The sequence below is a fragment of the Fringilla coelebs genome (assembly GCF_963513975.1).
Source record: "Fringilla coelebs genome assembly, chromosome: 9".
Classification (NCBI taxonomy): domain Eukaryota; kingdom Metazoa; phylum Chordata; class Aves; order Passeriformes; family Fringillidae; genus Fringilla; species Fringilla coelebs.
The window spans coordinates 18,803,923-18,831,473 of record NC_140067.1 but is presented as its reverse complement, the minus strand read 5'-3'; the positions used below and the strand labels follow the sequence as shown (position 1 = coordinate 18,831,473).

General features: G+C 38.6%; 1 protein-coding gene across 2 annotated transcripts; it reads right to left on the bottom strand.

The window, feature by feature from the left end:
- On the bottom strand, window positions 1–27,010 carry PLPPR4 (phospholipid phosphatase related 4; the record flags this gene model as incomplete). Of its 2 annotated transcripts, XM_084211404.1 has the most annotated exons (7): window positions 1–1,338; window positions 3,316–3,489; window positions 4,745–4,802; window positions 7,946–8,141; window positions 9,872–10,001; window positions 14,286–14,471; window positions 26,933–27,010. In XM_084211404.1, the coding sequence occupies 7 exons, from the start codon at window positions 27,008–27,010 to the stop codon at window positions 1–3; spliced, it is 2,160 nt and encodes a 719-aa protein (XP_084067530.1). The 2 variants fall into 2 exon arrangements, with proteins under 2 accessions (XP_084067530.1, XP_084067531.1); XM_084211405.1 differs by lacking the exon at window positions 3,316–3,489.
- Window positions 27,011–27,551: the final 541 nt, after the last annotated feature.

Below are 27,551 nucleotides of genomic sequence, written 5' to 3'. Positions count from 1 at the left end.
TCAGTCCTTGTACGCTCGTGTGGGGGATGTGCCTTTATAGAAGATGTTTCTGGTGTTCTCTGGACTGCTCCCTCTCTCAGGAATTAAAATGATGTTACCTTTTCTTCGAAGTGTTGAGTCCCGGCTAGAAGAAATGGACAGAGTCTCTGAGCCAATCTCACTTCCCTCCACTGGTGTGACTCTTATCGTAGTGATTCCATGATGGTGATGCTCAGTGTTATCTATGTTGCTTCTTTTCCTGTCACCTGACCCATAACTGTCTTTTAAGGAGTCACAACTCTCAGAGTCTCTGTTAAGATCATTAAGCTCATATGTTTGACGAAGAGTGACTTTTTCAGGACCTTTCCATTTCCAAGACCCACTTCCTTCACCTTCTGATGGCATCTGAATCACAGGTCTGTTATTTTCTGGATGGGCCTCAACTCTAACAATACTACTTGGCTCATGGTCTGTCAAGGTTTTATATCTGATGGCTCCTGTACAGGTCACTGTGCTTCCCTCTGAACTCTTTGGACTGCCCTGAAGCACTCCTTGCTGCTTAGACATGGCTATTACTTGCATGATTCTTGGCTGGCTATTGCTCCTGCATGCAACACTCTTCTCAGCAGCTTTCAGCCATTTAGCTCTAGCTGAACTAGTTTTGGGTGATGTGTTCACGTTCTCCTGAGTCTCTTCAGGAATGTGTACTAGCTGGGATGAGCCAGGACGGGACTGAATAGAGACCCTTGGCCCACCAGTAAGACCTGAGTTGTTACAACCTGGAACACTGCCAGGTTGGATTTTCAGGTATTGGCTAGTTGGGCCATGATGATCACCATTTACACCCACTCTGGAGGGTTCTGAGCTTGACCTCATTTCGATAGCCCTTGGAGGTGACTGGCCAGATTCAGTCTCGATTACTTGCAGGGACAACTTTCGACTGTCATTCTTGTTCTTCCACTGGGACAGCAGCTGTTTGGAACGTGCAGAATCCATTGATGCATGTATTGTTGCATTGCGTCTTGCTGGATCTTCCAAGGATGGTGTGTTGACTCTTGGCAAAGTGTTGCTGAAAGTAACCATGTTTTCCTTTCCCATTGGGCTTCGTGGTGTTATTATTTCTACATCAGCATTTGCTCTCTTGAGATTGGTCAGAGAGCCTGAATCTCTGTGGTTTCTATTCAGGATACTTTCTGTACGGTGAGAGACAATGCCATCGCTGCTGCTGCCATTTTTACCTGGCAGGATTCTGTTGGCATCTTGACTGAGGTCTGTCAATGACCTTAGAGGTTCTCTGTGAAAATTTGGGTGAAACACGTTCTCATCGCTTGGTAGGAAGTTCCCCACAGCATAGAGGCCCTGATATTTGGACAGAAGCATCAACAGATGATTAAGAAAGTTTAAAAAAGACACATTTTAAGGTCCTGTAATTGCATTCTTTTGCTTTTAAATAGAATTCGGTGACATAATTACTTCAGCTAAACTGATGGGTATGCAAGTAAGCATACTAGTTTATTTCCTCACTAGTACAGCCTTAGACTCTGTCCTCAATCTGGTACCTCTAGGTACATGTGAAATAGTCTCACTAGGGTATATTATTCATGGCAATAAATAGTTGAGGTAAGGATTTAGCCTCCACGAGCTTTCTTCTTTTTATCAAGCAATAGATACAGAGGTAATGTTTTGTTAGAAAAATAGCAAAATAGATGTTTTCAGTCTCTTAGGCAAAGCTATTTTACAACTATACTACTGTTTACCATGATTTACTGAATCTTGTTACAGCTTGAGTTGTTCTCGGTGCAGTAAAAAGAATCTCTGCAGATTCTTTTTACTGCACAATAACCATGTAATATAATATCTACATCATAGAAAAATTTATCAACTTTTAATCAATTGCTTTCCAAGCTGTGCAGAACTTTAATAAGATTTACTTCTAAAACATTTTCCTAATCAGTAGACTCACTGCAAAGTGCTGTCATTTTAAAAAGACTCCACTAAGGGCATTCCATGAGAGGGTCAAATATCTGATTCAATCACTTGAGTTACTCGTTCTTTATACTCCTTTTAGAATTATCTGTAGTTTCACATTATTTCTCCTCCCCATCCTCCTATTAGTGTGCAGTTTTGAGGGCAGATTTACTGAGCACTGGGTATCCAGGAAAACATACTCTCTGCTGTATGATCTCACACAACAAAGTATACTTGTTTGTATATTTCAAACCTGGGGATGGCAACTCCATTTAGGTAAATCTACAACAGAGAATGATTTGAGATAATATTCTCAACAGAGTGCCTTTCTGCTCACAGTGCAATCATAGAAGCTGACTTTAGTAGCTCCTGGGGTTTCTGTTATTACCCTGACTGCTGTTTCTTCTGCCACTGTGAAAGCCCTTTTTCCCTGGTCACCTTTGCAAAACATCTGCAGGTACATCAGGTTACGTTATCACAGAAAAAAAGGGGTCAGGAAATGAACTTATTTTGGTATTATAGTAAAACTCATCATTGACTTCTTGGGGGTAAAACCATCCCACTGCCTGTTTAGACTCTTCTATTCACCTGCCTACCCTCAAGCAGTGGTGTCAGCAGAAGCTCTGATTGCTCCCAGGCACCCGTGTTGCTCTCTGAGCAGCCAGGGCAGCAAATTCCTGCTGGAGACATACTGAGAGCAGCAAGCAAAAGCAAGTGCTTGATGAGCTTCCTACTGACAGGTATGACCTACATGCTTCCTTACAGGACCCTTCCCAGGTGCTCTATCTCTTTTGACATGGTACAAAGGAAAAGCATGGGAATAACCAGATTTCACCATCCTTTTTTCCCCTGCATGGTTTCCCTAAGAACTCCAAAGAATGACAAGTATATAATATTGCTTTAATTTCCTGCAGATTCAGCAATTCACTCAGATGAGTTGCTCATACTAATTCAATAATTTTTTGAGATCAAAAAGCGGACACTGTCAATATCAACTCAGGTCAGCAACAAATACCAATTAATCAAATATTTTTCTTGTGTTATTCTTTTAAGTGTGGATTAGAAAATATGAGTATTTTGAAGTATTTAAAAAAGCAAGTAAAGTTAGAACCATTTCTGCATACAATGCCAGATGATTATATTCTACTTTATGCACTGTTATGGAACTTTAAATTCAAATACTTGTTTGCTTTTTCCTGTTTGCTTTTAAAGTCATTATCCCTAATTCATCATCTTCAACACATATTGACTTTATTTATACTTATGGCATGTGAATGTGATGGAAAGTTTTCATAAAAATAACCAATACTCTTATTGCAGCCTTATAAATTTAATTTTTTAAAACTTAACCATGACTATTATATTTACCAAATAGAGAGCAATTCCTCCTCCTATGAGAAAGCCACAGTAAACATCAACTGGATGATTCTTATACTGGGTGATACGAGTCAGACCACATATAATTCCACAGATGATAAAGGCAAAGACCAAGAGTGGTTTAAGAAGTTTTGAGGAGTCTGTTAATGTAGAATTGAAGTACATCTTGAAAAAGAAAGAAATAAAGAAGCAATTGAAGAAACTTAAATATACCTAAGAAGATTTTAATTTCTTATGTTCAGTGTTTCTTTTACCTACAGATCACTAGTACACCGTAATATTACAAGTAATCCATTTAATTTTACTTTACAGCCCTGTTAAACTTTGCTCACTTTCTGCAGAAAGATCTGGAATTACAAGGAATGGATTTCCAGAAATATAGGCAGTGTTGCTAACTGACATCAATTAGGATAAGTATTTTATGCCTCAGTACTGCTCCAAATCAGCACCTAAATGTTCTATAAATGTGACTAAGGAGCCACCACTTGTGAAATACAGAAGCCAGATGTCATGCCAGATGAACGCAATAACCTGTTCCAACAAAAGCTGCCACCAGATGCTTTAGAGAGCCATTTCTCAACTGAGGGCCATAATATCAGGGAGGTTACAAAAATTAGGTGGAGGTGGTTCATCAGTGTTATTCTAAATTCTGTCCTTTCTCTGGGCAGAATAAATACTGGCAAGCTCCCAGTACATGCACAATACTATTATCTAGTATCATTAACAGGTCATTACTTTTGTTTTCCTCTGACTTTTACAGCACAAGTGATGAAAATACTTTTTAAACTTCAAGTAAGCTGTCTATAGGACAAACATTGTGGGCCATACTGAAGAAATGCTACTGCTCAGAAGTGCAAAATCATCTGTGCTTGCTACAGCATGTCCCACAATTCTCTGCTAGTGACTGATGGGTTTTATTCACTTGCTTTGCAGTAACACCTTGAAGGCCTCTGGGAGTGATTGTGCCATTTCATGCTGCAAATCTCTGGAGGTGAAATCAAACTACATCACATCAATGTATGGCCCTTAATGCCTCAAGTTTAAAAGCAGCAAGTCAAGTGAAGACAGCAACAAAGAAAAGGCAGCATACATAACAGCTAATTTGACTGGTAAGTTAAAATACCACTCTGTAACATAGATAAACACTACATTTTATATGAGGATAATATGAGGCATCAAACTAACATAACACATTTGTTTGCTTCTTAACAAAGAATATGAAGCAGTTGAATCTTTTCCTTATTCTTTAATAGCTACAATAAAACTAGCTTTATTAGTAGTTTTATTTTGCTTTCAGATAAGTAGGATAAAAACACCATCCATCCATGATATCTAGGCAACATATAATTTTACAATATACAGCAAATTCTTTCTCACTTTTGTCTTTTATAAATGAAACTGAACAGACTTGGTTACTTACCGAAATGTATACTGCTGCAAAGGCTGCCAGAGTGGCATGTTGAGAAGGGAATGACTTTCTGCCAAGGAAGGACACTCAAATTATACTTCTCAGTTCAAATGCACAGCGCTAGTACTCATTGAAAAAACCACTGAGCAGTACAGCCATCTTATACTTCCTAAGCAATATGTGATCTATCAATAGCATTTGTCATTGGGTGACATTTTTCTCAGAGAGAGGCAAACTTCATCTTTATTTGCTATGTCAATAGGCTTATTAAAAAAAAAAAAATCAGTACTTTACATCATGACAGAACCTAATGGAGCGCAACAACATAGGGAGGGTATTTTAAGAATTACTGGGCCCCTTCTTGATGGCCAGAGAAAGAGAATAAATGAAAACATGTCCAAACTCTTGAGACAGTAGGCAATACCAGGTCTGCTCTTGATATTGCTGAGGACATTCTGCTCCCATTGAAAACCTGGAGACTTGAATGATATGGGCTGGACAATTTCAATTCTCTAAAAACAACTAAAGAAAAGTGATGTGAATGCAAAGGAGGTTTTTACATAGTAGAGAAAGAAAAAAGCTGGGTTTGAATTCAGTCATTCCTGTTCTGCAGTGGACATCTAGATCACAGAAACCCTAAAAAATGTCTATGACCTCTGAGCTCTAGGAATGAGTCAGACACAGTGAGGATTTCTCTCTTTACAATGGCATAGATATGTAAATGTAACATGCTGCATGTGTTGGTGAAAAAGAACATGTCTACCTTGCAGTCAACAGCAACTTTCACCTGAGAAAGCTCAGCTTGGGATAAATACTTCAACTATAATTTGGCTTCACAGATGGGTCTTGCCACCCTAACTCCACGTAGTCAATTTCCTAGCAACACCTGAGTGAGCTAGTTTAAAATAGCAGAGACTGAAACGAAGTTCTTTAACTTCAGACAGACATTTGCTCTTCAAAGCAGCACAGTCTGCTTTCTAAATTACTTTCCTATGCATTTTGCCTTGTCTGTTTTACATAATTAATTGACAGTTAAAAATGTGCATGTAGTTCAGTGTGAATGTCACTCTGCTGACCTGAATTTGAGCCTATGGCTCCAGCAGGTTCATTACTCTGGCCAAAATGAAATCTGCATGGCTCCTTTTGCATTTCTAAAAACAGACCTAAATTCTTCTTCATCTTATATTAGTTTTTAACCTCCCTGAACAAATCTTTCACAAATAGTATTCCTGCAGAAAAAGCTCAGGGTTGAGGACTGGGGAATAAAGACATGAAAAAAAAATAAGATAAATGTTTATAATAGCTAATCAACTCTTTAACCCTTTTGCAGGCTTTAGTGAAATATAAATCTATTTAGCATCTCTGTGGAGCTAATGTGTATATTTGGGTCCTATGAACTTTTCTAGCACTTAACCTTAATTTGATGGCATTGTAACAGTATATAAGGTGTGTTGCAATGGCACAGTCAATTTTCTCTTTATTCTCTTTTCTATTCACATGCTTTCAGGGCGAACAGACTAAATGCACTCTCAGTACTCTCTAATGGTGTCACTGCTTTTGTTCCTCTATTTGTTATCTTTGAATCTCAAAGGAAAATAACTCCAGCTAAAAATATGAGGCTTTTTTGTATGGCTCTGTATTGAAAAGGTAAACAAAGGTCTCAAAGAAAACATGTCTTGAATTTGGATGACAGTGTATCACTCTAAATGCTCATGCATGAAGATGCATAGAGGGGGAACAACAATGACAGTCCTACTGAGAGAGAGAGTCACACTGAGTCAGAACATCAGAGATGACAAAGGACAGAGACCTCACTAGAGCGCTGAACAAAAGTGACTGAAAAGGCTCTGTGAAGATAATAGAGGAAAAGATGGACCATAGGAACCAGTGGATATTTGGGGATGTTGCAGAAAAATTATTTCATGTAATCAGTTGGATAATTATGTGCTCCTCTCTATGCTTTTCATACAGGAATTCAGAGGTAAATTTCTGGAGCCAAAGTTGCTGGGAAGTACAAATCAAAAATGAAGGCCATTAGCAAACTGAGAACAAGTTCCTTCCAAACTGAAATTTTTGAAGTCAAATTAACCTCCTGTACTGTAGAACTTATACCATAGTTTCTACATAGGTGACTGAAGGAAGTAGCAAGTGCTACTGAAGAACCAGTAGCAAGTGTTGCTTGTGGTAAAGTTGATACTGGCATAAGGAAATGACAACATAATAAAGGGAAAATGCAATAAAATTGAATTAAGGAGAAATTGTGGGTGGTGCCAGAATATTATAGATAGCCAAATGTATCCTCTATGATGGGAATAACTTTGAGGTATCAATACATGGTTGTTTTTCTAGGGAAAGAGAAACACCCAAAACCTGATTGCTTAGTCTTAACATGTTACAACTAATTTCACTGGTTTTTTAGAAGTGATGGTATTTAAACTAAGGAGTGATTGGTGATTTTGGAATGGCTACAGGCAGTTCAATTCAAAGCAGGAGACATCATATTTGAGATAACGAAATGAATGAGATGTAATTGTGAAAATTTTTCTGCCTGCTCCTATGTAATCATGTCCTGATTTCCCTGGGACACCATGCAGTTGCAAGACACTGCTTGCAAGCATCGGGCTTCACTGGCAATATCCCAGTTACAGCAAATGTTTATGGGGAAAGAGATAAAAAACCAGTTAGAAATACTATGCATGAAAAGACAGGTTTGGGAACACACAGCTTTGTACTATTGTGGTATTTCCTCTAAAAAATATATTTTTTCAATGCTGTTTATATTAAAAAAATAATTAGAAAAACAGAAAACAAACTTGTCCAACAACTCCCAAACACCCAAGCTGTAATGTATGTTATACAGAGGTCTCAGACCAAGCACTTGGGAGACTTCTTCCCCTGCCTGTTACAGGGAACTTTGTTCCTATACCACCTCCAAAAGCAGTAGAAGCTGTACATAGTGACAATTTTATAGGAAATCGGCTCCTTTGAGGAGGCAGAAAAGCTGCTAATGACTGTACTTTGGAACCTGATGAGGTCTTCCAAAGCCCACTGCTAGACTAATACATCTATGGAGAAAATTGAACATCACTAAAAAGACATTTATGCATTCACTCATTCAGACTTTAACTAGGAAAAAAAAATCTTGAAACTGGAACAGAAAATAAAAAATAAAATGAATACTTCAAAATGTACACAATGAAGAACAGAACCAACCTTCCAGCGTTGATAATATTGAGATCAGCTCCTGAGCAAATATCTTCCACGACATATGAATTCTCTGAGCAAGATACATTTAAGGATGTATAGTTAGGCTTGCAAACAGTCAGGAAATATGGGGCCTGATATCCTGTTGATAGCTGTATAATATCAGTAACAAGAGCAGTTGCACAAAGACCAAATACATGAACACCTAGGAAAGAAATCAACAGAGCTTGTTAATTATATTATATGCATTAATTAAGTTGATTAATAGTGCAAACTACATTCAACAGAGCTCTGATGGCTTTTGTTAATGAACTTGAGGGAATTTAAATGCAGAGTAAGAGAATTTAAATGCAGAACAAAAGCTTATTGCAAAGCTGAATTCTTTAATATAAAAATTAGGATAGTTTATGCTTGTTCCCTTCCTTTAAAATATCCATTGATGCTTAAAATTTTGTTTTAATGTCTTGATGTCCTCCAACATCTTTTCAACAAAGAGAGCTACACTGGAGCCGCTTCAGTTTGGAAAGAATTTTTCTGAATTGACTAAAGATTAGGCAACTATTTGAGGAGAGCATATGTGCTTATCCAGTCCTTGGAGTTTCCCACTGGAAGACAGGTTTTAGCAGTATGGACAACTTCCCATTAGATCATTGCTCTGAAGACCTGCTCTCTTTTTGCTACCACAGAATCACCAGCTGGTGATAACTTTGGCTACCTTCACACCTCTGATGTTTCTTAAGTATTGTGTCCTTGTCACTAATCCAAATATTTAAGTCTATTTCATAAGGGATCAATGCTTTAGACTGATTAATAATGAATAATTCACAAGACAATTGAAGTAATGTAATTGCTTTACTGAACATTTTCAGTAAAGATTTCTTTTCTATAAAGAAAGCTCCTAAAGATTTCCCTATAGATCTCTACTTTTATTCACAGAGATAAATTTATTTTTCATCCTAAAATTGAAAGAATGTTAAAGCCATTAAAATATGAAAAAATCCATCAAATTCAGAGTGGATATTTGGAATGAAATTCATGTGTCTTTGTTTCCTTGGTGATACCAAACAGGAGAAGTGGATGTGGGGTATGTTTACAGTCCTCCTTGCTCATGGTGTAATCCACAAAGCCTCTGCTTTCTTCCTCACTGCTGCTCTTATGAAGATTTACTGGTCACAGATTGCACAACCTCACTTGTCACTACCTCCCTGTTTGCCAGGCTACCAAAACCCAAGGGACAGTTGTCCTACCAGGTTTTCAGTCTGCTGTTCTGCTGGTTGTCTTTGCCTAGGCTGCCTTCTCTAATGAAAGATTGCTGAAAAATAGGAAACTTTTTCCTTAGCCACTCATTGGGAGAGGAAATTAACTGTAAGAAGGGGATCAAAGTCCAGTTGCCTTTCAAAGCAGAGTTTTTCATAAATGACAATTAAAACAAAGTAAAATGAAAGAATTTTATATGTTCCTCTATCATTTAAGTTGCCAGATTCTAGCCCTTTTTGAGAGGCAGATAAACACATTCCAGAAAAAGAATGTCAAACCTACTGTGAGTTTCTGACAAGTTTTCACTGTCATGCTGAGTACTGTGACAGGTGGGTTGAATCTGTATGATGCACTGAAGACAGGCAGGGGAAGATATACACTGAAATCATTAAAAAGCAGCCAGCTCGAGGTGGGCAGGGAAGGAAGAAAATTACTCTTTTAGAAATACTGACAATAGTACAGGAGAGGAAGGGGGAAATGGAAAATGTAGATGCTGCATTACTGAGTACGGGGCTGCTCTGTTGCAGTCTGGGTTTCTTCCCATGTTTTCTAGCAGAAGATCTATGCTAGTGACAGCCCTGCACTGCTCTGAAAGGCTGTTTCAGAGAAGCAAACATGCATGGTGAAAACTGAATGTATGTGGAAAGTTCTTTTTTGGGAGTAACAATTGAAACCCACCAACAAATCTGACAGCTCTTCTAAGAAAAGAATTGAAGTTGCATCCTCCTGCATTAATATTGGCCTCTGTTCCAATCCCATTTCTTCTTTTGGACAGGCAGCAGTAGAGAATTCCTTCTCCTATCATTATCTGCAATGACAAAGGAGCCATTAAATTGAATGTAGCACTTACTCAGAAGATCCTGATTGAATTTAAAGGGCTGTAATATAACTGTAATACAACCAATGTCATCCACTGACATGCATTCAACTTTAAAGGATTTATATCAATATGTAAACATAAAGTAACGCAACTTAGCCTGAATGAGGGCAGGCAAGAAGATGGCCCTGAAATTAAATGCAAATGGCATAAAGTATATAGTGCTCAGTGGTATCCAGGCCTTGATCTACAGCTGAAACTTGATGCTTCTGCAATAAAAAAGCAGTAATTATAAAATATCGCCTCTAGAATAACCCAGAGCCACTGCAATATCTTAGTGCTCCTGAAGTGGTTTTAGCATTCAGTCTTGGCCACAGGCCTAGCAATCCTGAGCAGCTTCTAATTATGTGACAGCCTGTTCTTCTGTATTTATTTAATTTGCCTTGGGTTTTAACCTGATCCACAGCAGCAGAAAAAGTTTTGTCCTTATGCTCCCTAGCAGCACACCAAGCAAAACAGATTATGACCAAAACTCTAGACAACAGTTTATAAAAGGAAGGATATAAATTAAAAATGGTGTCACTTGCTGGAAAATCCAGACACATTTATACATTTTCAGCCTCAGATGTTATTGCTTTCCTTTTCCAGTAGTGCGACTATTTTGAATTCTGTACAGGATTTGTACAGAGTTCAGAGTAAGGGTTGGATTGAAATATTGCAATTAATGAGGTAATTCTCACCAGCAGAAGAAGAGTTACTTTGCCTATCCACTGCTGCATTGAATACTAATCCATGCAATGCACAAGGCTTATAATGCAATGAGATGCCAAAGCATCTGAATTATGCTGAATCTGCTGTTATTACCAGTGGTATTTGTCAATAGTAACACCTCCACCCTAGGAAAAGGCAGGTAAAGTGGAAAAGCTTAGTCTAACTCTTTTTTAGCTAGTTTTAATACATTGAAATTTCTTGACCACGAAGATCGAAGTAGTGAAGGTTCTCCTACGACATGGAAAAGCCATCAGTAAAGGTTATTCAAGGAATTCTAATTAGCTGAGAACTATGGCCACTATTATCTGTCTATACTTGTTCAATTTATTGCTGAAGCTTCCCAGAGAAACCAGCAGTATTCCAAACTTAAAAGTCAGAAAAACTCTAATAGTTTTTAGCCAAGTTCTAGGGAATGTCTGGTACAGGGAAAACACCAGACAGATGGATTAGCTTGTGTGATAGAGCAAAAAACAACAAGGCCTATGTCAAGGAAAATGCAGAGGCTGGCATTTCCAGAGGAAAAAAACTCCCAGAGTAGAACAGGCAGTAGGAGTGAATTTCTCTCCTTGAGAATTGATTTCCCAAATCAATGTGATCTGATGTCCTAGTGATCTCTGTTGGAAAGGACATTGTTACCTCTAAGCAGGTTTTTAGTCAGTGGCTGATAAGAGTTTGAACCTTCACTGATACAATTAAATAACTGGTCCTAACACTTCTGAATGGGTAACTAGAGAGAAAATCTATCAGAGGATCAGATTCAGAGTTCTTTGAAGCAAATTGAAATCATGCTGCAATTCAGGTGTATCTATGGTCCAGACATAAAATATCTATCTTGATAATTTCTTCAAGTCCAGGTGTGCCAGACTGAAATCTCCTGCAGTTTTTGCATACATACACAAAATTTCATCTATGCCACAAGCTATAAGACATATGTCAGTAATACATGTAGTTATTTTCTGTAACCCTTCAGGGCTACAGAACAGACCTTTTTAAATGCATTTGCTACTTACTAATAATGAGAAAAAAAGCCCAAAGAGAAAAACCAAAATGCAAAGCCCCAAAGCCAAACACAAGCCTTGTGTAACAGTGGCTTGGGAAAATAAGCCATAAAATGTTAGATTTTTTTTTCTTTGTACAAAAAAATTACTCCAAAGTGAATAGATTTATATATGTTCTCCAGTCTTGGGAAGTATTATATCAACAAAATAACATAGAAGAAAATCCTATTCTAATATTTATATAAGGTTTTAAAGAGGGATTAACACTGGAATTTGCTTGTCTTGCTCCCCATGCACACTTTTTTTCCTTTTTTTTTCTTATAGATATACTGTTTGATAATATTTAAAATGTGGCTTAATCACACCTGTATTTTATTGAGTCTTGATAACCTTCTGTCTCATACTGTAGTAAGTCCCTGAAGTGTGGACAGAGGCCAGGATATGCAACACTACTGGAGATCCTCAATTCCTCACAAAGCTCATGCTTTCTTTTCTATCTTTTTACAGGTTTTATGAAGTGTGTAATCAATTGAAATATTTATGAAAACTAACTTACAAAATGCTAAACTCTACAATATGACAATGGCACAATTGTAATCTATTTACACTGAACTTTATTGGACTATTTTTCCAAAGAAAAAGGGAAGGATTGGACAGAAATGTCCCCTAGTTCCTTAATTCCAAAGTTGTATCAAATAATGAGTCAATGCCTTTGGTGCAACTGAAGGAGGTTGTGTATTTTGCACTGTCACTGCCCAGCCTCTAACCAACACAGACATCACATTCATGCTCACACCAATACAAATGAACTGCACCTTCCTAAGGCTTGCAGCTTTTAGCTGGTTGTACTTTGAACCTTTGGGATTTACGTTCTTTATCAGACTTTCTTTTTTATAGGCATGTTCAAGTATGGCTTTGAGTTCTTCATATGGTATGCTTCTGATGAATTTTCTGTACTGCAGGTAGAATGATTCAAGCAAGAATAACATTTTCTATTGCAAAATTCCATGCAATGATGAAAGAATGGAGTTATAATCAAAGCCCTTAACAAATAATGTATAATTAAAAAGGCATCTTTTATCCTGATTTAAGGTGTTTGATATTACCTAGGCTTAGCAGAAACTCTCTCAAGTAAAAGCCAGGTTTTCCCACCTACTGTGGCCCAAGTAAGCCTAGATACATTTCTTCTATAGGCGTTTCAGAAGAGTCCAGTTTGTTCTCAGCAGAGACACTTAAGAAACCCAGCCAAACCCCAACAGTAATGTTTTGCTTTTATCACAGTATTTGGTGTTTGCAAAAATCATTTACACGAGGATTACTTAGAGTCTTAGCTCCCAGTTCCTAAGTGTAAAATTTTCAGCCTGCTGGTTGTGTAAAATCCTTCAAAATTGGTTTCTAAAGCAACAGAAATCAAATGCAATAAGAACTGTCCAGTTAAAAAAAAAAAAAAGACAAATAAAGAAAAAACATTTTGGAAAGCAAGGAGAGAACAGCACTTGATAATTTTTATACAGGCTTCATATTTTATAGATTTTGTAACTGTAAACTGGATAGTATAATAAAAAGAATAAAAAGAATTAACTGATTGAAGTTAAGGAAATTAAGAGGAGCTAGAAGCAGAGTTATATTTTCAGCTGGCCTTTGAGACGTGCCTAACTGAGATGCATAGTCATTGCTGTCAGGGGGAAGAAGAGATCCTTTCAAAAGGTTGATCATGTTTTTAGGTTCATAGAATCACCCACTCCAGGTGAATTTCTCTCTCCATTTGCCAGACAGGAGTGGTGGGAGAATAAGGCTCCTATCTGAACTACTAAAATCAGACAAAATGAATTCTCTTTTATATATATATATATATATAAAATACAATTTCTAATTTTCTTTTCTGAAAAATACTGACCCAGCTGCTCATTCTGACAGGATATTTCTGTTCTGTTGAAATCATCTCCTCCCTTTGGGTGAATGATTAAACCAGCCCACTTTTGCCTGCTCTTAATGACTAACTTATAATTTAGAGGTGTTTCAGTGCTTTTTTGGAAAATGTAATTGAGTTCACTGACAAGATTGATATACCTTCTCTCTGAATAAAGCTAGTTCTAACAAAAGTGGCAAGTTCAGGGCTGTGAAAGGCTTACATTCAAAAAAAAAAATCTTGCATTTTTGATGATTTTTGATATATCTGAGAGTATGGAGATGCCCTGTCTGTAAAAGTTCAAACATTTGTACAGTGTAACAGAACGATTCAAGCTATTCTCATCCAACTGTAGATGTTGTTTCTGAACATCAAGCCCACCATCAAGACAGTGAGTGTAGATGAAGTGCTACAGGGATGTTATAAGGAGTGTATCTCCTTTTGTTACAGAAGAATGAAACATGAATTTAAAATCCTAAGGAAACTAACCTGCATGACACTCTACAACCTAACTGAAACCAAAGGAGTTATTTTCTTTATGCTAACTGAAACTCTCTCCAAAATCCATATTAAGGGACATTAGCACTTCAAACTTACCGTAATTGATGGTCCAGCAAAAACCAGACTAAGCAACATCAAGAAGGGAACAGACTCTTGTGTAGGTTCAATGTATGGCATACTCAGACTCTTGTCATAGCAATTAAATCCAGAGTGAACTGGCTTGAAGACATCAGTAAGTTCAAGAAAATAGAGGCTAACAACAGAAGATGCCAATATGGGCAACTAGAAGAGAAGAAAGCAACAAATTACTGTTTGGAAATGGAATAGCAATGCTTTTGCAAAGACAACTTAGTCTGTTAATAAATCTCTTTGATGTTTGTTGTTTATAGCTCACTGCTCCTTGTCATGCCTCTTTTACTATCTCTAAATAATTAATTCTCTGGAGATATGGTACTGTTCAGTTGATATCAATAACCCTGCTGTCTGCCAAGCTAGTCAAAATACCCAGCCCAATCTTTAGCACATATAATTTAGCCTTTTCATCTATGAATAATTAATAGAAAAACTTTGATTTAATTTTTTTTTTTTAAGGAAAGTATCAGGACTGCAGTCTCCCATGTGGGGCCTCAGCACTCTGCTGTTCATCAATCACCCTTTTTGGTCCTTTAGCAGCTCTCTGTCATGTATGAAAGTCTTTACATCAAAGCCATTTTGCATTAAGTTTCAAAGTAATAGTTAATGAAAACCGGTATCCAGTCCTTCCCTAGAATCTAAATATGTGATAATGCACATCCATTTCACAATTCTACCAAAAAAGCAATTAACTTTGGCAAGATTCAGTCTGTTTAGAACCTTGATACTATGGTTCACAATTCTTTTATCCTCTAGCTATTTAGTTATCTAACGCTTTGCAATTACTTCCACTAATTTATTAAGAGCACAGTTGGCCCTTCTTGGAGCCCAAATCACCTCTGCTTACCATGAGCTCCTTAAAGCACAGGATCAACCACTAAATCTCTGTGGAAGGAAGTAATTTAAGAGAAGATATAGCAGAAAGGCATTTTAAAGCTTTGGTTTGTAAGTGAAAAAAGAGAACAGCCTTGCTGCCTGGCAGATGGGTGTTGAGGCATTCAGAGGTGAGCAGCAGGATGTGATTATTCTCTGCATCCTCCTTAGTAAACACTCAGAAACATGTTTTGTTTATTGTTTTCCAGAGGTCTTCACAAACAAAGTAATATTAGAACAACTTCCTGCTCTGCCACTGAGATGCAAGGAGTCCTTCTGGTGTCTGGACTGCAATGAAGGTACCTATGGTTAACAGCACCTGAGATCAGGAGAAACAGCAATTATCCTAAAAGAATTCTGAACATACTTAAATTGTATTATTTTTGCAATGCTCAGTTCATATTTACAAAAACAACTGATTGTTTAAAATCATTGTCATTGGTCTCATTCTATAATCCAATATAAAAGCAGAGGTAAAATGGGATCCATATGCATTTGGGGAAAATTATGAATAAAATCTGCTCTACATGGCAGAGGGACAATTGTTTTTTGCATTAACACACAATTTTCAGGTTTTTAAGCATTGAGCTTAAAAAATTCAGGCTCTTTGTCCATAAAATGTAATTCTGGGTGATTAAAGAAGGAGGGTTCCAGCTAAATTTCACTGAAACATCTTCTAATATGAGGGTTTTTTTTAAAAAACAGCTTATCTTTGATTTGCTGATTTGAAAAGGCTGAGTTTTGCCTTTAAAGTTTCCAAGCAAAATCTGAAGAGGGTGGTGAATGGAAGAACATTGCTTGTCTGGTTATATCTGTGTTCACCTTGATTGCATTGTAATGTCACATAGTATAGAGGCTGGGATTGTGTACAAAGGGAAGAAATATGGATTGGCATTCTTAAGTGCTGTGAGCATTACAGAAATAAGAGCAGGCATCTAGGAAGTTTGCTTCAGTAAATAGTGTGCATATGTGTATGTATTTATATATGTATAACCCAAATACATGCATATTTGCACTCACATACTATACCATACATACATATGTACAGCATATAGCATATGCAATATGTAATACATAGAGACATAATATATAATATATTATGTAATATAATATATAATCTGTCAGAAATATGTATATATGTATGGAATAATTATATACAATGTCACTAAATTAAGTTCTGCTTCTTGCCCATCACAGGAAGAAGTCCAGTTCTTTAGCAGGATTCATTATATCATACATATTTTATATATATATATAAGTATATAAAAAAATACATATAAACCTCACTTTGTGCTGAATGCAGCCTGATTGACCATAATACAAACATTCATGATTTGTCAACATGGGCTAGACTGCTTCCAGTCATTACACAGATGTGCGGGACGAAACAGGGCTTCCCTGATATCGTCATACTCTGGGAATAATTTAGATTGTTGTGGAACTGGGTGCCCTTCTCTCTACACCTGCCTGCACAGAGACCCTGCTGATTGGGATAAGAGGCCTCTGGACCCAAAGGCTGCCACAGTGTACCCTGTCCTGGTGTGCAGGGAGCTTGCACTAAGTCTGTGCTGCTCTTGCTAGGACATTGAAATTCTGCACAGCATTTGAGCTCTCAACTTTCCTTCTGCACTACATTTAACTCTGGAAACATTTGCAACGTCCTTTAATAATAACTATTTCAAAGTCATACTTAATGAATTAGGGTCCATGTCCCATTGGGCAAAGCACTTTGCTACAGGATACAAATTATTCCAGTGGGCTAAATGGACATAACAAGCAGATGCCTATTGTCCCTTCTTTAGAGAAATTATGCTCTTCTATCAAGATGTCCCCAAAGGTTAATTTCCCAGAATGGAAACACAGAGCAGGCCCACCCATGGAACACCTTGCATTTAGAGTTTCATCTTCAGTATTTTTCCATTTCTCCAATATCAGGAAGGGAAAGTCTCTCGTTGAACAATAGTTTATGCATTAGCCACAAGGCAGACTCTACTTGGATAACAGTATTTTTAGGCAGGCAACTCTTTTAAAGGGCAGTATTCAACTATCAAAAATAGGCAATATTTGAATTGGTATTTTATTGTGGAACACTAAAATAAAAGGTAGGGAATAACTTTTTCTTTAAATTACTGTATGTAAGCTGTGACTCTATTATTAATTAAAAAATCCAGGAATTTAAGGAATTGCATTTTACTGTCTTATGACTTCAGTACAGGGCTCTTATATTATTCTGCCTGTAATTATCTGTTCTGCTAAAGAAAATATATAATTCTAAAGGTATATGAACCTCTGACATAACTGCTTACAATAGTAATGATTAAGTCTGTAGTCAATTTGCTATATGCAGTATGTCATATCCAAAAGAACATTTTTCTTCTATTCTTTTTAAAAATACAAATATAAAATGTGTCTTCTACAAGTCTAAAATTTATAAAAAGGAAAAGACAAATGTTTCTTAAGTCTTCTAAACAGCATAACTGACTATTTAATATATGAATATTTATGGAGTGTTCTGCTTAAGGCAGCAGCATTTCTGTAATTATAGACTTCGGCGCCCAACACCTTGAAAATGTCAAATATAATTAGGAGGTAGAATGTGTATTGTTTTAATTACAAAATGGAATAGGAATTTTCCTGTGCCTAATTAGAATAATAAAACCCCCAATGTCAATTCTTGACTAATTCTGACTAATAAGTCTTTATACTCTTACTCCCTTGGATGGATAATGGAGAAAGATTCCTGTTTAGCTTTTAATGTAGACCTGTAAATTTAAAGTTTGACCCAAATGGTCAAACCCTGTTTGGCTTAGAGCCTTTAAGTCAGAAGCATAATCAGCATAGCTACCGAAAAAGTTTGATTTGTGTTCTATTTATTTTTTGAAAAGAGATTTTCTCTCTTTTCCCTCCTTGCTATTTTCTTAAACTGTGAGTTGAAAGCCTTCCTTAAGCCACAGAACTTTGCTATTAATAATAATTAACGTTATTAATATTTTTAAAGCTTTTACTGTATTGAGTGAGGAATAGTCCAAGCATCAGAAAAGATGTTCTCTGTTCCCAAGAGTGCAACAAGGATGCAAATACCCAGAGATGTTGTAAGGAGAAAACTTCCTGTGTGACATAGTGCAGGACAAACCAAAGCAGCATTCAGCAGCACAACTTCTCTGAACTGATGGGGCATATAACAAATCTTTCTTCTGGCCAAGAGCCACAGGACAGCTATGACAATGATACATCACAGAAGTCTGAATGAAGAGTGGGAGGTCAAGGCTTAGTAGGGAAGTCCTATTGGAGTGGATAGAACCTGGGAATCCCTGGCTTCTATAAATTGTCTAAAATTGTATGCTGCTAGTTTCATATTTTACTCTCATATTTATCAGCACTTAATGAAGCAAAAAGTCCCTATTTATCTTCAGGAAAATGACATCTTAAAATTCATGGGCTTCATGAGAATTCAGCTATGGAATGTAACGTACTCAGAAGTCTGAACCTGTTTTGTAGGTTGCAGTTATGTGACCTCTGCTTTGCTAAGTTGCACTGTCTGGGTGTTCTCTCTTATCATGAACTCATACCCAGATCCCACAGTGATGTTGGCTGTATAAAAGGTAGGCAGAAGAGAGAAGCAGCATGGATGTAGCTTTCAGAGAAAGTCAAGTCATGGTTTGCCAGATGCAGACTAAAGATGGTAGGACTAGACCAGCTGGCGAAAGAAAGGATTATGGAATGCCTGATGCCACTGTCTGTATATTTTGGTTTTGTAAATAATTTTTAGACTTGGATGGCCAGGAACTTCTCAGATTCTTAGGTTGTTCTGCAACCCTTCCACAACAAGCGACAGGCTCCTGAGTATGGGAACTGCCTCCTGATGTTTCTCTTGTCTTCTGGGAATTGGGAATCTTTGTAAGCAATCAAGTAAATACACAGGATTGCCTCAAAGAGATAATAAATGAATGCCACTGGTTTCCCAGCATGAAAGAATATCAGCCAAGTCTTTCAGAGAAGGATGGTCTAATTAATAACTATGTTTAGCTCCCATGACAAGGCTGTGCATTGTGGAAGATTCTATTAAATTTATCATAAATGTCGATCCTTGTGCCAAGGAATTCATGGTCTAAATGACAAGGCACAACAGATGGATGAGACAAGAAGAGGGCTGTAGTGGGTTGGAGGAGACAAGGTGTTCCTTAGCCAACTACTAACAGCAACTGCAGCTTTCAGCTGCCCTGGCTGCTGTCCTGTGGTACCTTGCTGCGAGATTCACAGTGGACAGGAGGAGAGAATGGAAAGAGGATAGGCTTCTCTTATCCTGACAGGGGTGAATACTGAGGTCATTACTGTGATTGAACCCCTTCTATAATAGGTCACTATTAAGAACTGGCATCAGCCAAATTCTGCCATTTTCTCATTTTTGAGAACCCATGACTCTCTGAAGAGAGAGCACTAAGCATGGGCTGCCCATAGAGCAGGGGAATGGCTTGACAGAAAAGTGAGATTTTTGATTTATTTTTATGCTCTTCTTAAATGTTGCAGGCTTATAAAAGAAGGCATTCTGTCTTTTCAGAAATTTAAGGCTTCCATCTGTATAAAGGCTTTTTTGCTTTTCTGCCTGAACTTGAGTTTTTGCTGCTCCTTGTCCCTTTTTTTGATGCAAGTTTCATCTGGCCCAAAGCTAGAAGGGATTAGTCTTTTCTCTAAACTACTTGTGCCTCACCATTATCTAACTTTTGTGGAAATTGTGTACAGATACACACTATAATGGTCTTTCTTCTCCTAGACTTAATGCTATTTGATTTAATTTCAACTTAAAGCTGAATTTCAAATCCCAGATGTCTTTGAAATATATTATAATTACCATTTTGGAAAATTAAGTTATATATATCTCCAGCATTGGTTTTAGAATTTAATTGTTTTGTGACTGCCAGTTACAGTCTAGCTTTGGAAATACAAAAGCTATCTTCATGTAACTTCAAATTATCCTTATCTTTCACCAGATCTTGAAAGATCTCAGTATGTGTAAGACCTAAAATAGAGCTGATATTTCAGTGATATAATTTCTTTTTATTTCAGAAATCGCAATCATGCTGAATGCACAGTAACCCTAAAAGTGCTTTTTCCTTTTTCTTTTTTTCTTCTTTTATAAATATATGTGAAGCAGCAATTATACAGGGAGAAGCCAACAAAATAAAAATTATTTAACAAAAATATTTTTGGGGAGGAGTAATCTAAATATTTTACAAATTTTCTATATTATATATTTTTATATATATATATTCTATTAAATATATGTGTTTAAAGTAAATTTTCAGGCAGAAATTTAAAACACAAAACCACCAGTAATGCATTTCTTTTCAGTGTAACTTCAAACATAATTAATGACTCCTTATCTTAATTATTATTGTTTGATTACATCAATTATACAATGCTACAATTTATTGTACTGTCTTAAGGATGCTGATTTCCATACATACAAAAAAAAATGAATCCTGTAGGTGCCAGCCCTTCTCCAGTGGCTTCCTCCCGTGCTGTTCAGCCACTTCTGAACTCCCTACAGACTGAACTTTTAAGCGACAGGACCATCAGACAAGACACCATGTTTATAATAGCTCAGCTCCTGGGCATGTTAAGGTTCCACAAAATGCTGGTTTTTATTAACTTTGGTTCCAGAGTAATAGATTTTTAACAACTATAAAAAAAGATCACAGATGGGAGGATTATAAATTTTTGGCAGAGGTAGTAATTCAGAAAAATGTATCTCCATTAATTTCTAACATATTCAGGCCTTTTTTTACTACTGGAAGTACTAGGTCAAGAGGATGTTGCTGGACTGAAAAGAAAGCAGGGCCTTCTCTCAATGAGAACTACTCAAACTCCCCACTTGCAAAGCTGAAGGCACATCTAGCTTGTGGCATTTGCATTTGTTTCCCAAAGACAGCCTCGGCACAGGTGTGACACCTCCCTTTTCATTCCCCTTTTATGGTCATCTCCTGCTAAAACTGGCATTGTTTAGGCTGCACAGCTCTTCTATAAGCACAAAAGTGACAGGGAGAATGCAACATTGACTTGGCCAGTTAATTATACAGCTGCTCTGAATGCATAGCAGCCTCCTCAGGTCTTGGATAGCCCCCTAAATTTTGGGGATATTGGTCTGTAATGCAGCTTTATAAACACACGTGATATCTATCTTCTGAGAGTCAGCCACATGACTAGGTCAGCTCAATGAGCAGAGAACTAAGTGTATTTCTTCTTCTCCTCTCACACATGGTTGACTTTTTTGAGAGAAAAAGACGTGTTTGGAAAATATTATGCTTCTTGGAGAGTAGCAAAGGGATAATTTCATCTTCTGCTATTGGGGATCTTTGTTGGGTGCAGCCCCCAGTTAATTTAAGTATAACAGAAAACCAATCTAGAGGAACCAATCTAGAGAGGACTACACTGTGCCTCCAAGGCACAGCATTACAGTTAAATTTTTACATTAGATCCAAACCTCCTATTTTTAGGAAGAAATATTTATTCCTACAGCCTGTTCTCTCTCTTATTCTAATCACTGCACTCCACTGATTTTTTTTTTTTTTTTTTTTTTTTTTTGTCTCTTGCAGTCACACCTATATGTGACTTGTGGGTCATTGTAATTTAAATATTGTGGGTTGTGCATGGCTGAGCAGCTGAAAAGCATTCCAGATGTGAGTAAGAAATGCTACTGAGTTTCAAATGATGTTTCAAGCTCATCTCTCTCAGCCTATCTTAGAAAAAAAAGGAAGCAAAGCATCTGTTACTGAGACACGATGGCCATTCTCTACATGCACTTATTTCAGTGGGGTCTCATGACCTCCTGAGCTCTGCAGCCTAGAGTTCTACAATGATAACAGATCTTTGTACTTTCTGCTGGTGAGAATTCCAATTCCTTTGGGGAACAAGGAAAATAAGTGGTCTTCTACCACTGGAAGAAGTGTTTCCAAACTGACTAAGGCCTGGCTGAGCTCTGGAAATTGTAGAAAAAGAAGCTCTATCCATATGCATTCATAACAGAGAGTCTAGAAGACAACATAAAGAAGAAAATTGAACTGCACAAGGGACAGTGTCTAAAATATCTCCAGTTTTAGTCCCTGGAAGTTACACAACCAGCAGATGAAGGCTGTGCTACAGCAACACAATTTAGCTGGAGAATAAATGCATCGAGTTATGCAGATTGACAACACCTTGACCTTTTTCATTTCCACATATTGGGCACTGGATGAAACAGTAATGCCACTGAAGTCAAAGGCAAAATTTATGCAACTTCCATGAGAGCAGGATTTAAACCAGGAGCTTTTGAAATGGGAGAGCATGAGTAAAGACAATCTAGTTCTTTCACTGAGAGAAATTCTATCTGTCCTGAATCCAAAGTGTGACCACTCTGCCAGGAATGGAAACTACGTAACTCTGGAAGTTTTTCAGATTGATATTAAAATTCAAGACATCAATATTTTTTCTCTAAGTGAATACAATCATGATATTCTCTGAATATGCTGAAAACAAAGTCAGTTAACAAAACCCAAAACTTATTCCAGGAATACTAATTTTCAAGATCTCCCAGAGGTATGTAGACTTTTTACCATGAAAAGTAATTCCCACTAGGCCAGGGGGACTATGAATTTTCATGGAAAGCTTTGTCTTTCTCAGCTATGCAAATTAAATTCAGATAACCCATAGAGTCAGTCTACAGAACCCTAAAATGCCTTAAGCACAATTAGGAATAAAAGAGGCCTAACTGCCTGACAGTGATGATTACCATGCCCTTCAGGTAAGTGTGCATAAGGCAATCTAAAATTATTCAGCTCTCAGGAGTGTGTGGTAATCAGAGGTTCTGCTAAGCAGAACTATTACCAGTCCTTTAAAATAACCTCTAAAACATTCCTACAAGACATAGGATAAGTCATCAAATTACTTTATTTTCTGTATCATGAAACTTGAAAACATGTAATTGAAAATGTATTGAGATTTACTTCATAATGTTTATTTTCCTCTAATGCTTTTAGAGAATGACCCATCCACATTTTTTGGAAGCTGTCTCTTCATTTTCTTTCCATTTCCCTGTCTTTCAAAGCTCTGCCCTGATTCTCCTTTTGCTTTTCCTGCGTAAATGAAGAATAGCTCTAATGATCTTAAGAGGAGCATGTTAGTTTTATGTTTTAACTCTTGTTGAAAACATCTGCTGGTTTGAATTATCCATCAGTTCATAGAATATGAGTTGGAAGGGACACACAAGGGCCACTGAAGTCCAACTCCTGGCCCTGCACAGGACCATCCCCTAGAGTCACACATGTGCTTGACACCATTGTCCAAAGACTTCTTGAACTCAGTCAGGCTTGGTGCTGTGACCACTGCCCTGAGGTGCCTGCTTGAGTGCTCAACCACTCTCTGGGTGAAGAATCTTTGTGTAATATCCAACCTAAAGCTCCCTTGACACAATTTCCTGTCATTCTCTTGGGTCCTGTTGCTTGTCACCAGAGAGAAGAGATTGCTACCTGCCCCTCATCTTTTCCCTTGTGAGGAAGCTGTAGACAGCTGTGAGATCTCATCTCAGTCTCCTTTTCTCCAGGTCAGCTGACCTGCCTATATTCTGTGTAATCATATTTTTATCTAAGCCTGATAGTCACTGCCACTAAACATATTTGTTTACTGGAGTTAATCTCATTCATAACACATTCTTAAGGATCTTAACAGTTGAAACCCCTTAGTGTCAGAACTGTGTTTGTGTGTTGCTGTTTTTAAGTTCAGCATGCCTGCATTATATTGGTTGTTACATGTATTATTTCACTCATTTCACTCTTTAAAATATATTTCATTTGTATAACATGAATACATCCCTTTCCTACCATGTTGAAAAAAAATTTAACTTTCAACTCAACATCTTTTTTTTTCCAAGTCTATGCTTTTGTCTAGCATTCATGAGGAAAAAAAAACATGCACATTTTTAGAAATGTATTTTATAAAAAATGTGGTTTTCCCTGGGCCTAGACCTCCTAAATAGGTCTTGCTGGAAAGTGGATGTCAGCAAGCCCTACTTTTCTTGTTTGAAGATGGAAACTTAATGGACTATGGGGTTTTTTTGTTGCAATTCAGAGTGGGAAGGCACTGTCTTCGATGAACAGGAGAGAGAAAATAGAAGTGGATGACTGCCAAAAGATAAAAAAACATAAAAGAATTGACAGCGTTCAAAGGCAAGTGGTTGAAAGCCTGTTTCTTACCATTCATTTATTAAACTAAAAGCTTTAAAATTCAGAAAGCCATATTTAAAGCAGGTAAGTTTTGGGCCTAAGTAGCTGTCTGTGGTTGGATTGCATTAGGACCATACCTCCTGCTTACAAAGGAAATCCTTATTACATGGTAATGCCCATCAACCACACTGGGTGACTCCTCTATCCCTTAACTTGCAAACTTCTCATTGCAATTAAATGATCTCTGAATAAATCCCGCTTTATGGAGTACAACTTAATCTGGTTCTGTTTAAGCCAATCACAACAGGACATTTTAAGTCATGTCCTTTCCCTGATGCTGCTGAAGTGCTGGTAATTTGCTGTGCTCCAAAGCTTCAGAAAGGCATTCTCATTAGTCTGATTAGAATTGGTGCGCATGCCTCAAACGCAGAGTGGGCGTTCACAGTGAACACAGGCTACATGCTTCTTTCAAGAATCACATGAATTGTTGTTACCCTTTCACCCAAGTGATTTGAGTCCTCAGCTGAAAAGGGGGAAATGGTTTCAAATCCTCATGCTATGTAATGGGACAGGGCTGATAACTCACTAAAAAGTTGCCTGATCAACATTTAGTTTGGGTGTATTGCAGTCCATTTTTTCTCTTGATGTTGCTTTTACTTTTCAGTTCAAGAAGGGCTGTAAGTCTGCAGTTCAGTAATTAGAAATTGTTCCTGATGGGGAAGGGCTCACACAGGCTCTTGTCTGCTCCTGTGACTGAATAACATAGAAGTCTTAAAGGTTCATTAGGAGACCTTCCCATTAATTGAGGTCTTTGACTCCCTCAGAGCAACTGGGTGTTGAAAAGATCTCTACTTGTCTTTAAATGAAGCTTGGAATGACTTGCTGAGGGACCTAACAGTCTAGACCTGAGTGGAGAACTTGCCTGCCTCATGTGGGAGCTGTAAGCAGAGCTCAGTGTAGGCTCTTTGCTACTCACAGAATCCTTTACCTTATTCCTTGTAACAGCTGCAGGGAGCTTCTAGAGGAAGTATATGTATGCAATCAGTATTACATAAGGCAACTCTTAAGAGCAGCAAGCACACACTTTGTGCTGTTGCTCTGCATTTCATCCCATCTTGCTGCAGGCCAAAGCACAGCACAAGTTGTGTCGTGTCTTGCAGGACGCCTACATCATTTCCAGCATCAGAGTCCTCCTCAGGCCGAGGTGCAGCAACCTCCCTTCCTGTCTGGATTCCCAAAGCAGCAAAGAGAGCACAGAGTGAGGAAGCCCCTTACCTTTTCTTAGGGGCTTCTCCAAGCTTGATCTCTGCCTCCTATGCAAAGCTAATACAAGATACATGGCACAGCAAGTGCCTTCCATCAAAGGGCTTTTCTTGAGCAGGCCTAATCACATTGATGGGATGAGCTTGATGCTTCCATATAACCAGACTCTGTTAAGCTTTCCAGTTGGGGCAGCTTAGTGTTAGCTGCTGACCATATCCAGGCGCTTACAGAACAGTAACACCCTACTGTTACCTAAAATTCCTTCTGAACCCAATCCCCTTCTACCTTCTAGAGAACCTCCAAAGCCCTTCAAGTGCATTTGAGAGAAAATATATTTTGCTTTACATTTCGCCCTATGTTTATATTTTCATATTTTTATGTAGTAAGTATGCCAGGTATAGTTAACTTACACCACATTTTACCATTAAGTTCTTCACATTATTTTCATGATCTGTTTCCTGCCTTAGGTACCTCAAAGTGCCTCAGGCTCTCTTCCCTGTGAGTAGGGTCACATGAAACACTTCACTCAACCCATAAAACATTTGTACCTTCCTCTTTCTGCTGTGCCATTAAACAAATTCACATCACAACTGTTTCTTTAAGCTTAAACGGTGTTTACTCCAGAAGTACCTAAGTGACTGTAGTTTCCAGGGAGGCTAAGTGCCTCCAAGTGACACACCAAGCAGCCAGTGTCTCTGCAACTCCACCTGCTACCAGCTGAGCAGCCATAGCAGGTTTTGCCCTAGAAGATGTGCCGAGAACCTTGTTCTGTTTTCCAAGGAGACATTTTTAGCTCTGATAGAGGAAACACAATACTTCAGGGGTCAGCAAAAATATATCAGTGATTACCAATTTAAGAACATTTCTGTTTTTCTAAGCATTCCTTTATGAATGTGATTTTTATTCTATCTCAGCAATGCGAGAGGCGTTTGCCGGGAAGCCAGCCCTTCTTGAAACATGTCTTCCTCCCGACAGGTTCCTGTGCACATAGTCCAATTTATTTGAGGAACCCTTTCATGTTCTGAGTAATTCTTAGAAATAATTCCTGTTCCACAAGGCTTGAAAGATGAGATTAATTTATGCCTACTCCTTATCAGCTTCGATGCTGACTCCGGCGAGACAAAGCATCACGTCAGGGTTTTGCATCAGACGGTGCGGAGAGAGCACCGAGGCGAGCCCGCTCCCCGCGGGCGCACCGCGTTCTCCGCGGATCGGCTCCGCGCCGCTCTCCGCGCCCGCCGCCAGCCCCCGGCCAGCCCGCTCGGCGTAGCGGCCACTCACCTCCACGAAGTAGAAGCAGGGCAGGAGGGTGACGCTGTCCTTGGTCACTTTGCCCTTCTGCCGCTCCTTCGCGGACATGCTGGCGGGGCTGCGGGCGGCGGCCCCGCGGCCAAGCGCTGCCCCGGCCGCTCGCAGCCGCCCGGCCGCCGCGGCTCGCCTCCGCCGCCGCCGCCGCCGCGCCGAGCGCTGCGCCGTGCGCGGGGCTGACGTCAGGAGCCGGCTCGGCGGGCGGGGGTCCCGGCCAGCTTAACTCCTTCGCGCCGGGCCGGGCGGGGACCGGGGCCAGGGGAGCCCCGGGCGGTGCGCCCGCACCACGGGGATGCTCTGGCTGCGGCGGGAGATTTGCACACGTACGGGTTTGAGAGACCTGAACGGGATCCTTGAGGGCATCGGGGTGTTTGGGATGCTCCTTGTCTGCGGCGTTTATCTCGTTTCTGGGAAAGATTTTTTTCTGAAACAGAGCAGGAGAACGTTCCAGGGAACAGCATTCCTATACAACAATGTTCTTTTCTTGCAGGTGTACTCTTTTTGAAATCGAGATGTTAATGACAGCTCACCTCAGTCTTAGTGCCAGTCAGGGGGAGAAGTGTGACTGGGACTAAGCCAAACCGAGCTCTTC